Source organism: Opisthocomus hoazin, chromosome 5 (assembly GCF_030867145.1).
Source record: "Opisthocomus hoazin isolate bOpiHoa1 chromosome 5, bOpiHoa1.hap1, whole genome shotgun sequence".
Taxonomy (NCBI): domain Eukaryota; kingdom Metazoa; phylum Chordata; class Aves; order Opisthocomiformes; family Opisthocomidae; genus Opisthocomus; species Opisthocomus hoazin.
In genome coordinates, this window is record NC_134418.1 from 14,193,422 (window position 1) to 14,207,489 (window position 14,068).

Below are 14,068 nucleotides of genomic sequence, written 5' to 3' on the forward strand. Positions count from 1 at the left end.
GGGAGGTGGGGCAGGAAGAGCTTTTATGGAGGGCACTGTATGTGTCTCAAGTCCGGTATAATTCACAGACTATTTTGGCCTATGAATGCTGATCAGAGAAGTGAGACTTGGTTTGTGGCTGGAGCAAAGCTTTCTTTATACCGTGCGCATGAGAAGAAGTGTCCTTGCATTTCTGATCTTCCCCAGTAATGGTGATGAGCTGCAGCTTTCTGAAAAATGGATTACTTGGACATGGATTTTGTTTTCCAGGGTTAGGTATGTACCTAACTGTTAGATTCAGCGTTTCTGTGCTTCTGCTTGCAGTTCAGGGAAACAGGTCATACAGAGGCCTTTCGTGACACTGTGTAAATGTTACAAAGATGCTACATTAAAAACAAATAAGTTGCATGTTAGCAGTAACGATACCGTAGATCAACCAATGATATTAAAATTTTAAGATTGACTACCTGCAAGAATTTAGGCTATGTCCAAGCGAAGGTTTTTAGTTGCTTAAACTTTGAACTGTCTTGCTGAAATTACTGCAGAGTATGATTTGTAGGGAATATAAACAAGCAGCTGTTGTGTTGATCTTTCCCAATTTTTTGGTTAGGCAGAAATCCTGAGACTGTTTCTTTTACTTTTTCATACCTTCAAATTAATTTTGAGGTATTTTAAATTTGGAGTTTGGTTTGAGACTGCTTGGGGATGCAGTTATTGGCAGCAAACAGTCCCTTCTCCAGAGGAAGCTGTAGCGCGGGGTGCCCACGCTTCCTTCTCTGCTGCTGTGGGACCCTCTCCCATCGCAGGGTGAGTACCACAGAGAGGAGACCAGAGTGAAAGGCACCGGTGAGCCCACCAGCCTGAGAGTCTCAGCGCTGCTCATTGCAAACTGTTAAATGTGCACCAGAAGAAGCGGTAATGTTTCGGTCAGTGCTGTAAAAACGCGCATAGTAGTGATGCTTACTGTAACGCTTCCAAATGACCTTCTGATAGGGCTTGTGTAATATTTATGCACAGTAGAAGGAAAGCAGGAAATACGAGTTATAATTATATTGGAAAAATGTTTGACTATTATCCTGGATGTACCTGGGAAATGGTAGTAACAGTAGTAACGTTAAATCTCAAAGCGGAAGTCTTTGATGTTTCTGCACTATAAATAATTACTCATGAAGATGATTGCCAGTGTGGAGAGTTGTTTGCAGAGGGATTCGTTTCTGATTGTTAAGTGTAAGTATATTTAGACAGAAAGCGATTTTTGTTCCTGAAAACCAAGAAGTTGGTGTAAATTGGAGGAATTAGCAATTTGGACTCCACAGAGCAAACATCAGCCTGTTTGTTACACATGAGACTTGATAGATGTAGTTATACTGAGGTTAGCACAGGAAGCTATTCCTTTATTTTACATTTTAATGACTGAATTCAGTCATTATCGCTGGCATATTATTGTTAGCAATTGAATTTACACAGTTTTCTTTAAAAAAATATCCAGTTTGACAGAGTTTCATTTCCTGAAATGTTGCAAGTATTTCTAAGCTCTTAATGTCCCTCTTGCTAAGTCACCTTTGACCCAGAAATCTCCATGCATAAATTTGTGCATAATATGAGCATGTACATTCATGGATCTCCATTGTCCAAGACAGTAATGCATCCAGTAACTCCAAACATTTTTGAAATTTTAAGACTCAATAGAAAAACTTACCTGAATTTTGCCAAGGTTTAAAATGTAAATTTCTATGTTAAAAACCTTTTAACTTTAGAGCTACCACTAACCGTTTTGACTGACTTTAAATCTGATTTTTCTAATACACTCATCTGTCGGCTACCATTTCTAAAACTTTGTTTCATTCTGCAGCTTAACAGATTTAGAATAACTTAAGAGAGCATACTAGTTCTGCACGTTTACATTCTTTGAAAGATCTGTATCGTAAGTTAATGGGGTCAGTATTTGAATTAAAAAGTTGTTAACTGAGGATGACTGGAATATATGTTCTATCACAAGAATAGAATCCAAGTATTTGAGCTTGAGGAGGAATAACGGAACTTTTCAGTCTGCTTTCAAACCTGAACAATGGAAGTGCTTCTGTTCTTTGCCTTTTGCAATGCAGTCCAGAAATTGTGACTCCAATTTCAAGGGTTTATCGTATAAGTGAAGCTCTGTAGGAGTCTGCAAGGCTAGATCTATTAGTTACATAGTGCTAATATCTCCATCTAAAATAAATAAAAGGTAGCCAGATAAGATCTGACTACATGTGACAACAAGAGATAGCTAAACATTTTAACAGATACCTAAATATTTTAACAAGGACCTGCCATTGTGGGTGGAACCTTCTGCTATAAGAGGTGCAACACAGTTCTAGCAAACTGAGCACAGTTGTTTCACCTCAAAATACTAACTCCACCAGTTTGCTCATCCTGGACAAGGAATTTGAGGAAATCTTGTGCTTTAGCCTGTAAGTGGTGGTTCTCATGCTTTTATGGAGAGAGTCATTGTTTTTTCTGTTCCTTGTTCTGTGAAAAAACCTTCTGCTGGAGCACAGAAAGATTTTTTTTTTTTGGTAAGTGTTTTCATTTTATTTTTCAAATATTGCTTTCACTGATGGAAGGATGAACAGAGTTCATTGACAGACAGCGATAGTAGCACGTGGGGCAGAAACAGAGATAAGGCAAAGCACCTGTTCATCCTAATAACTCTTAAAAGCAATAACCCGACAGTTCCCTGAGGCTTTTATCCAATTCAGAATCCCCAGAGCTCCTCTTTTCAACTCTGGAGCTACCCAGATCGTATCCATGGATGATCCATTTCTTCTTTTGAAGCTCGCTGCTTTAGAAACTCTCCGCTTTTGATGCTGTGTTTCTGTAAAATAGCTGATTGTTCTGAGGCCAGCTTGTTCCTGCAATTCCGTGAGAGTCTCAGTGAAGTCTCTGTGCTGGTCTCCCCCTCTGTATGTTCTTCCTCTGTATAAAAAGAGAGGAGAAGAAAGTGATTTCAGAAGTTTTGTTAGTGTGTGTTTGAGAGGAGAGGCTTTGCAGACAAACTAAGCACAGAAGTTAGTATTAAAACAGAAATGCTTTGGAAGTCCAGTCAATACGTAGATACACGTGTGGATTCTGTGCTGCGTTTGCTGCTCCTTTTCACACTTGCAATGTGTCATGGTGGTGGTGAGTACGCCAGCCTCCCAATGCACCCCTGATCTGCTGCTGCTGCCAGCCCTTTGTGTGACAACTTTGGAAGCATAAGTCACTTTTTTTTACCCTAAATACTGCTTCTGAAGATTAAGTCTTTAATGAAGTTACCAAAAAGCAAGGTTAAATGATGAGCTCGGTGCTGCCATGGTTAGTCTGTTAGCAGCAACAAAGCCTACCAGGGTCTTCAGCTAATTTAAAGCTATCTAGGTCTGCCTGTACCCTGTGTAATCTTCCCAAATGTCCTTCTTCTGTCACTATTTCTAGTTAAGGTGAATTTCATAATACTGATGTTTTTAGAAAGTCTCAGTTTACCATCAGAATTACTCATGTCTGTATCATATATTTACCACAATAAATGTGGTATAAGACATGGGCTATAGTTTCTCTGTGTTTAACATTTTAACTCACTTTTAGCTGGCATTTTCCGGAATCTGAATCTCAGATGCTGTAACATACCACACTTGAAGAAGAGGAGGAAGGATATCCTGATCAGTTCTTATCAGTTCAAAATTTGGGCTGATTCTCAAGTATGCCTGTTCGTCTAGATGTCTGACATGTCAATACTGGATATTATACAAGAAAGTATGGGTATTTTGGGACTAAATATTTCACAAGAATAATTTACATTTTCCCCTGGTTCACACAGCCTTCTACCCAGGCAACAGATACTTTCTTAAACCTAATGGTCTGCCTTGAAGTCCCCTTTCGTGTGCTTCTGGTATGTGTCTTCATACTGCTAAAGATCCTTTGATATCCTTTTGGCCACTTTCCAGACCATCTTTTAATTCCGTTTGTGAAATTTCCATACTAGCTTTAATTCCTGCCAGAAGGCAACTGTTCAGTCTCTGTTCAAGCAGGGCCCCAAAGCCTTAAATTCTCAACATGTGTCTCTGGAAGGAGTAGTCCCTGCTCAGTCTTTGGAGAAGTCAGGAATATGTAGATCCAAGCAGTGCTGGGGAGAGAAATAAGGAGGCAGAAATACAGTCATTCCTTCCTTGACGACAATTTTTCTCTTTTCATTTGCTGTTTGATTGTAGTGATATTTGGCTTTTATCCGCAGTACTTGCTGTGCTTCAAGCTCCAGAAATTTTTATCAAAAAAAAGGAAGTCCAGCCAAAACCATAACTCATTTGGTACTCTTTGCCAAGTTCTTACTGCTCTCTGTACTTGCATCCGTTGAATCTTGTGAGTATAAGACCTGGGATTGCCACACAGTGTCATTCTTTTACTGTCATTAAAGGACACAGCTGTGACTCAAAATCATCTTGGACTTGGCGTGATTGATTAATCTGTATATGACCCTTAGGTGCAAGGAGAGGGTAGTTTTGAAATTTCAAGAGTCTCTGCTTCTACACCGTTCCTCTGAAAAGGGATTTCTGACTGGGGAAGGAGGCCTGGCAGGCTTCCTGGGTAAGGTCCTAGTTAGTAGATTAGTATCAACAGACTTGTCTGAAGGATGGGGTCAGGATTTTACCTTATTATCATAAGGGAAAAGCTAGTGGTGTTCCCTTTTTTAAGTTTATCACTCTACTATAGAACTGGAAGTGACTGCAAATAATGGAAGTTGTATGAAGCTTTTTTTTTATTTTAATTTCAGCTTTATTTTTTCTACTCTGGAAGGTTTTTAAAAAAACGAAATGCACTACTTATTCTTGCTAGGATACTAAGATCCACGTTTCCATGGAAGAGCAACAGTTTCTTCTTTAAACTCCTGACAGGTTGTTGCAACCTTTGTGTAACTATGTTTTAATATCCAATGAAGTCTATTAAGAACCTGTCAATGGCTCCAGTGGGATTGGATCAGGGTGCATGGCTTTGCATAGCTGTATTCTATGTACATATTGTAAGTCCATAAAAATATATGTCTGTATATACAAACCACATATATTATTTGTGCTTTGAGAGTCCTGATTTTAATCTCGACACCTATTTTTTCTAATTATTTGTACAGTAACCTTAGTTACTTTTTTTCTTCAGTACTACATTATATATGTTGTGGAGATGTTTTACATAACCCATGATACTGGGAGAGTTTTTCTGAAGACTTTATCTGACTCAGTGCAAGAATGGATAAAGTAATAGCTTACCAAAAAACTTTCTGGGAATCTCAGTATGCTGAATCTTCAGAGATCCAATACCGTTACTGGTTTTGTTCTTTAGGACAAAAATAGGTAAAGGTAGAAATCTGGCATGACTTCACTGTGTTCAGGAATCTTAGATTCTACAAAGCTTAGATTTTTCTACAAACTGTCAGGATACTAAAGTACATTTCGCAGTTTCACAAGAAAAAAATCCTGGAGTATGAAGTTATGTGTTTTTTTTGAAAGTGTTGGTTAATTTTTCTCAGGGTTTACTTCATTCCTTTTCACCAGCAAACTGTATGTTTAACCTATCAAGAATTAATCTTTAGCTGAAAGAACAGATTTTCCATAGTTACTATAACCATTAAGAATTGTAATTTTGTTTTTTTGCATAATGGGTGAGGAAATCTACTTGGAAATTCTCATGCATAATAGTATTTGTTAAATTTAGGGTACTATTATAATTGTCCTGTTGAATACTGTGGCCTTAATACTGTCTTTGCAAGTTTCCTTAGGAGATTAATGTATTCAGATTTATAACAACAGATGGATGCAAACCCATTTCTTTTTCTTTGACCTTTTTGCCTGTTCCTTCTATATGATTTACCATTGCTGAATACTGTTTTCTTTTAAATACTCTTATGTCTTTGCTTGAAGTAAAGCTACTGTCCAGATTTTCTCTTTGAGGTAATGTTGCATCAGGCTGTTTTTTAACTTTTTGAAATGCAAAGTAATTGTAGTTCAGGTTTTAATTGTATGTCTTTTTCTTCTTTTCAAGAAGATAGTGCCTGGACAATTATCAGTTTGTTATTTAAAAGGCTGATAAATGTGTATAAAATGTATTAATTTATATGGCAATAGAATTCAAATTTATGCTAACCAGAAGATCTTTCAATGGATGAGTAGCAGGAAAGGTATAATTAAATCTCTGAAAAAAATTACAGGATATTTCATGAATGTCACTAACATAGTTTCAGCCCTTAAATAAATTTCTTTGTTACAGATATTTTTCAGGGTTATCTCTACCAAGCCTATAAAAAAATGTACATGTCTTAACAAAATATGTAATTCTTCCCCTTGATCTGCCCATTTGTGTACTTTTGGGTTTGTGCTTATTTTTTAAGTTCATATTGTACCCTGAAATTATGCTTTTACAGCTTCCAAAAAGTTCATATTGTAGCAGTATTGTAATGACACAGTATTTTTTTTCAGCTGTGTGTTTATTTAGGTAAATACTTAATCTTAAACCGATGAAGAATCTCCCTCTAGTTGGTGATTACTGTTAAGAGCATTCCGGAGTGTTTTGGTTGAGGTATTGCCTCAAAGATTAACCCACTATCAAGGAACAGACTAAGATGCAGAATTAGCACAGTTGCATTGTTGGGATGAAAAATTGTGTGTCAAATGCAGGATTAGTGACTTAGAATCATAGAATTATAGAGTCATTTGGGTTGGAAAAGACCTTTAAGATCATCGAATCCAACCGTAAACCTTATGCTGCCAAGTCCACCACTAAACCGTGTCCCTAAGTGCCACCTCTACATGTCTTTTAAACACGTCCAGGGGTGGTGACTCTACCACTTCCCTGGGCAGCCTGTGCCAGTGCTTGATAACCCTATCGGTGAAGGCATTTTTCCCAATATCCAATCTAAACCTCCCTTGGCACAACTTGAGGCCGTTTCCTCTGGTCCTGACACTTGCTACCTGGGAGAAGAGACCAACACCCACCTCACTACAACCTCCTTTCAGGTAGTTATAGAGAGCAATAAGGTCTCCCCTCAGCCTCCCTTTCTCCAGACTGAACAACCCCAGTTCCCTCAGCTGCTCTTCATAAGATTTATTCTCTAGACCCTTCACCAGCTTCTTGCTCCTCTTCAATTAATCAATCTTGAAAATCATGGTTAACTTTACCATAACCTGGTTCAGTCACTTAGGGGAGTGTATCAACGTCTTGTGTTCAAATCCAGTAAGCTGTATTGAAAAGATGAGTCACCTTTTGTAGCTCTGGGTCTCTGAGGCACACTTCTTGGTGCAAATGCTGTGTCAGTGCTTTGGGTTGGTAGTGACAAAGAATGGGGCACGGTGATCCAGCCCTTTGGAACAGGTGTTTGTTTGCTTAACTGTCTTGCTGTAGAATCTCACATTGCGTTGGACTCTCAAAGTGTGTTAGTTCATCTCTCTAAAAATATCATGGCAGAGAAGCAAGGAGTGGAGGCTTAGCGAAGGGATTTTGTTCTACAGAACACCAGTTTCATGCCTTGTAAACTGGCATTTTGTAGAAGTATAGAAACAGTGTGTGAGGGACAGGGCCTCTGCAAGTCTGTAGTCCCACTGGAAGCATGATTTTGCCAAAACTATAGATCAGGTCAGCTGTGGATTTGTATATCTGAGTCTTGAAAACATCCAAGGATGAAGATGCCACAGCCTCTTTGGATAACCTTTCCAGTTCTGCACTGCGCTCCTGAAGAAAAAGCCTAAGTAGCCAGTCTGAACCTCCCAAGCTGCCACTCAGTTGCTTTTGACCTAACAAGGTGCACAGCTACCAAGAAGTGTTTGGCTCCATTGTCTTGGTAATCCCTGTCAAGTTGTTGTCAACTGCTATGAAATTACCCTTAGCCTTTTCTTCATCAGGTTAAACAAGCCCACCTCCCTCAGCCTCTGCAAATGTCCTAAGCACCTGACCAACATGGTAAGCGCATAGAACTTGGCTGGATTTTGTCCAGTTTCTCTACTTCAGCTGGAGGGAATTAGAAACTGGACACAGGGTTTGAAGTGTGTCACCTCATCAGTGATAAGCAGAAGGTGATTTCATCTTTCTGCTGGCCACATTCATCCTAGTGTTAGCCCATCATGTGGGTTGCTGATGTGAGCCCGCTGTTGGCTCATATTCAGCGTAGCATCCAGGATGACCCCAGAGGCTTTCCAGTCAGGCTGCTACATTGCCAGTTGCTTTTCAGCTACTTTTGTGGAGCTCTTCTGCTCGAAGTGCAGAATTTTGCACTTCTCCTTGTTGAACCTCCTGAAGTTTCTCAGGGTCCATCTAGATTCTCACAGATGGCATTTTTTTGTTGCTTTACAGCCATTTCTTGTCTTCCCTTCTGGGAGGTGAAGCACTGAGTTTGTATTGTTAGTTGTATCACTATGGATATTTTTAGACTGGCAATGCCTTGCAGTCCACAGTGCACTGGAATATGTACTAAGCTTGGGTGCCACCAAAATGAATTTTCTGTATGTTTTTTTTATTAATCAATACAAGTTTTTGGCTACTTCCAGCCGACAAAGTTGTTTGAAATATATCAAAGAGCCTTAGACATTTCTGCTTCATGAAAGACTAGTTGATTCTTTTCTTAGTGAGAAAGATGGCATTTTTATCTAATACCTCAAATAGCAACTGTGGGAATTGCATTTAGTGTGCAGTGGCCTTGAAAGAAATCGATATTCTTTTTAGCTTGTATAAAAAAATCGTAGGTTCTTAGTAAAGTTATAGCATATAGTATACTGAAACTGTCGTTATTCCTTTTTCTGTGGAGAGTACCCATTAAAGTTCAGGCACTAGCAACATAATTTCTGGATGCTGGAACTTAAATATGGGCTCCCTAGCAGTGATGAGTACTGTGATTCAGCTGTAGGTTGGCTGGGGAGACCCAGGTGGCACTACAATCCACAGTGGTACTGTCCTCGCACCCGTGCAGGAAACAGGAAAGGTTATGTTCAAGCACCACCTGAATGTTGTCACTGAGTGGAGAATGGAGATGAGGAATCCACTGCTGCAGCCATAAATGAGTGGATTCATTCATCTAAAGTCCACACAATGGACTTCTTGCTATTTCTTTTTCTGGTCATGGAGACTGAAAGGTAGGTTTTCTTCGTTTCTCAAAGGGAAAATGGACTGTAGAAGAAACCAGTGATTTCCACAGGAGTCACAGGAGAATTTCTGGTGGATGTGAGAACGAAGTCCAGGAGCTGTATTACAGTCCTTATGTACACAATAGATTCTACCCAGTAATTAAACAAGGAAGATGAGGGGATGTTCTAGCTTGGATATGGTGGCAGGAAGTGAGTTCATCCTGAAAACAGCATGTACGTTCTGTCATGGAAGAGCTTTCTGTTTGAATTGGACTAATCTCTGGAACACACATCTTTCTGTTGTGGTAAAATAATTTTCTTTTTTATTCCATGAACTACTCTCCCAGACAGTGAAAGAGATCCTACCTTTGAGAAATATCCCGTATGGTTAAAGTGCCTCTTGAGGTGCTTGGGATAGATAGGTCAACATAGACTGTAGGGGACGTTTAAGAACAATAGTTAACTTGTGGGGAGAAAATCAAGAGGATGTAAGCAACAGAAAGACTCTTTGAAGCATTTAATGCATGAGGTGCATGTTTTTAAACACTTAAGGCTAGTTTTTGAAACAAATGTAGGTTACCCTCAACATCTGAAATGCGTGGCATTTGATGTTTTTGTAGGTTACCAAGGCAAACAAATAAAAATCCACACTGTGACTGTTTCACCTCTTGCTTTCAGTTGTAGCTCCCCCCCCCTCCAGTTTTAGCTTTTGCCAGTTTGCATTTGAGGGTGGCTAAACAGATGAACAGTCATGGTTTGGGGTGAAACCTGTTTCCTCTACTGCCAGTCCTTTCAAGGTTTGTGAGAAACTATCCCTAAACATTTCAAAGTGTTGGAGTTCTTTTCTCTGGAGAGAAAAGTACCAGTGATATCTGTTCATTGTTACTGAAATATCTAGGTTATCTGTGTATCGTGGTCTTCTGGTGACTCTGAGAGGGGTTTGGATAGCATGTAGAACCTAAGGTCATCAGGGTTTCATGATGATTTTGGTTCTTTCTGATACTCTAGTATTTGTCATGTAATGAAAAGGAGCAGGCTTGCTAAAATTCCTGTTAGTGCTTAGAATGATCACTGTCTTGGAAAGTGAACAGAACATCTATCTGTAGTGCTCAGGACAGAATTAATCATTGTCCTATTTCTGAGAGCCAACCTGCTGTATCATATTTTATATTTAAATACTGTGTTTATTAAATATGGTATTATATAGGTGACCAGTTGTTCTTATTTCTTTTGGTGATACCTCATCCGAATATCTTGGCCAAAGACTGTTTCTAATCATAGCCCATGGACAGCCATAATCATAGTCCAAGGTAGTAGGTATTTAGAGAGACAAACTGTTTTGTCGCTTTGAAGCAGTTACTATTTTGGGAACTTTGTGAAGAGAAAAGCAATACACAGTGGCAAATAAAAGTATAAAAGTAAATTTAAGAAAATGCCCTGTCTGGCATCATTTTTCAGTGAGTGAGTGATGCATAAGTCTGTCTTGTCCAAATAAGAAGTGAACAGTTCTGTTTACCCCTACATTTACTGTTTAGCATACACCTAGCTGAAAGATTGAGCTTAAGTAATTGATGCAATAAAAGTTGGGTTTGTTTTGGAAGTTTTCCCTAATAGAATTCCTCTGCCATATTTTTATAATCATCATTTTCTTGGCTTGCTTTCAATGCTCTTCAGCAGTTCTGAATTATATGTAATCCTCACATGTATAGACTTTGTCTTGTCTCTCAATTCACTTGCAAGGTTAACATTGCTGTTGACAAAAGTTAAGCAAATGCAATGAAGGCTGATATGTTTCCAATTAATTATTGGAAATTGTTTCTGCCTGTGAACATCAGTATTCAGTGTGCACTCCTACCAGAACAAAATGATTGGTTATTAGCTTCCAAGTCTGTCTAAACTTGACATTTCCTCCAACAAAAAACATCATGGTACTCCTGAAAGATGCACAGAGATCACTCCTGGAAGCAAACACGCTTGTTTTAGTAAGGCTTCAGAGAATTGGTTTTGAAATTGTAAAACATTGCATTCATTGCCACACTCAAAAGAATGATTTATTCACGTAGTTCAGGTACAGGTTTTTTTGTCTCTTTCTCTCTCTGATGGACTGGACTTTGGTATATACAAATCATTTGTAAGCGTCACACTAAAAACTGGTGGCTGAAAACCTTCGTCGTAGCTGGAAACCATGAGGATAGTGGAAAGTTTCCTTTTTTTACTTTAGAAGTTGCCTTTGTTAGGATTGATTCTTGTGGTAACCCTATTTAGACAACTTCATGTGGAAGTGAAATAAAATGCCTCTATGGAATGGGTGGGACAGGAGAAGCAAAAGAACTGTGTTCATGTGGTAATAGTTTCTGTAAAGGAAATGTGTAAAGAGCAGACTAAAAAATGTGCCATTTTGGAAGGGAGGTAGAAGGAAGGGAGTTACCCAATGGCAAGTACTTGTTCATATCAGAGTTGAGAGATTAATTTAAACATAATTTCCCGTATTTTATTTAGGCTGCCTAGTTAAGTTGATTCTCAATGGCCATATCCCGGCTTGCTATATTGGTAACAGGCAAGAGCATCATCAACTCATGAACCAAAGAATCCAGCTTGCTGGCGGGGCAGACAAATGGAGCTCCACAGAAGAAGTGAAAGTTACCCAAATACTTCAGCAGAAAATGGGGGTTCTTCACTTCACCCCAAAATGTACTCGCTTGAAGCAGGCATTGTCAAATTCGTTTCTTTTTCCTTCACTTGTAATGTGGAAGGTGCTGACTGACAGCCCTGGAAATTAAGTCCTCTATTTCTCCACAGGACAGGTATAGCAAGGGCAGCAGCAATGCAAGCTTCCCCACATTGTCCTGCCAATGTTCCTCAGCCCAGTTCTGAAGAGGTCACTTCTGGAGGTGAGTGGGTGGAAGAGTCTCCGTCCACGCAGTTACTGCTGCCAGGCAGTCGTTCTTGCGGGACAGACTGTTGGATGGAGGCTGCCCCCTTGTCTTGAATGAACCACCAGTCTTTAACAGATAATCACTTTATGTATCGTAAAGCGGCGTGGGCTGGATTCGTTGAGGTTGCATTGTTCTGCTTGACTGCTGTCACACTTTGGTATTTCTTTGTGGCTGGATGGCACCTTTGCATTTTTTTCTTTTTGCACTATTTTGTTTTAAGAGACTTTGTCAATGCTTTGTGTACACGTCTACAAAGTAGCATGCAAATAACTGAATGCTGTCTGGTTGTAAATGTGATACAGAGAAGCAGTTACTGGTGGCAGCCTTGTGTGCCGGCGGAGCTTCAGAGCACTAGACCAGGAGGCATGCTTTGAAATGCACCAAAATTTGATAAGAAAGTGAATGTTGGTTTCCAGTATCTAAATGAACTATTAGGTTTCTGTTGTAAAACCGTATCTTAACACTTTCTCTTTTCATAATTACTATGTAATTTAGATATTAACACCAATTAAGCTGGTAAACTAATGTTCTGTTTTAGATTATTTTACAATTAATGAAATCTGCCTATCTAAAGTTAGACATGCAACATTCAACACTATATGAAAGGAATGGGTATGTATTGCGGTTACAATAGATAGTTGTCATCTAAACCTGAAAATATGTGATAAATTATGTGAGAAGAATTAATATAACTGATCCGAGTTTTCGGAACAAAAATAGTGAGTGCTCACAAGTTTGGCAAATGAGTTCTCATATACATTCCTGGGTTTACTTAAGTACTACATACTTGAAATACAGTGAGCAGTATTCTGTTTTCAGCCAAATATACATCTCTTAAATATAGAAATACAACTGAGAAAATGGAAACAAAGGCTTAGCGAGGCTGTTAGGTCATGGTGAATTACCTCTGTAGCTTCAGATGTTGTGTGAAGGATTTGCAATGACTTGATTGTCATTTGTAGTTGAGGCTTATAGATCTGTTTAACTCGGCTTCTACGACTGTTTGTAAACAGGTATAACAAGAGAATGTAGTACAATTCAATAATTGTATGAATTTAGCGTTATTTCTCACTGTTTCCACAATATCTAGAATAAGAAAAGTTAATTTTGCTAACCAGAATAGATTTCCTGAAGGGATTTCTTGCATTTTTTACTTTTAAGGATGTGAATCAGAATAGTATTCATTCCATATACAGCTAAAACTGTTCCTGGCTTCTTTTTTTGTCAGGGTATCAAGGGATACAGGATTTGGTTCATAATTAAAATGAGTGATAGAGTCCTGTTAGGACATAATTTGGGACCGGTCCGTAAATTCACTTGAAGAACAGTTTGAGGACCCTTGTGATGACAATACGTGGCACTAGGTAGTGTAATTTTAGGCGTATTTGCTAAGAAGTCACCTTACTTAATGTTTGTGTGGTGCCAATAAATCACATGGATTTGATTTCTCAGCACTTTGAAGTGCAGTGCAGATTGCTAACCTCTTCCTGTCGCTGACAAAGCTGTAGAGAGGTCCAGAGTTGGCCTCCCACACACCTGTGTGAACTGAGTCCAAAACTTCAGCTCAGACCTACCTCTGTGCCACATAAACCTTTGAAGATAATTATATACCTTATCAGAATTAAACCTTTTTTATAATAGACTATTTTAAATTCAAGTACAAAAATACAGTTAAATCATTGTCAGTGCAAACACAAATGAATGGTCGAAGAGACCATTTTCTTCACACTGTATTGTATACATACAGCATTCATCTGTCTGTCTCTGCATATACTTTCTGTGAATTCTAATTAATAAACTGAAGTCTGATTTTTCTGCATATTTACATTGAATAATGTTGATCTAAAAGAGCATACTTGTAAAACAACGTAGTACCCCGAGCATCCCAGAGCAGGATAATCCTCATAACCTTGATCCTGGTATCCTAACTTGTGTAAGTAATTCTGTTGATTCCACTGAGTGGTCACAGGAGAGAAGGCTTCAGCATTACTTTCATGGTTATAGAACCCTGTCTTAAGAGCTTCAGTTTTGTCACCTTTT

General features: G+C 38.8%; 1 protein-coding gene across 8 annotated transcripts in view; it reads left to right on the forward strand.

The window, feature by feature from the left end:
* The window catches only part of PPP2R2C (protein phosphatase 2 regulatory subunit Bgamma), a 208,576-nt gene that overhangs the window by 70,063 nt on the left and 124,445 nt on the right, over nt 1-14,068 (forward strand). For 2 of the 8 annotated variants that reach the window (XM_075420473.1, XM_075420472.1), the window contains exon 2: nt 11,892-11,983. The exons of 5 other annotated variants lie outside the window; for them this stretch is intronic. In XM_075420473.1, the coding sequence (XP_075276588.1) occupies nt 11,917-11,983 (67 nt within the window). In that variant the 5' untranslated portion in view covers nt 11,892-11,916. The remainder of the gene's footprint in view (nt 1-11,891; nt 11,984-14,068) is intronic. One more of the 8 variants, XM_075420480.1, reaches the window with a different exon arrangement.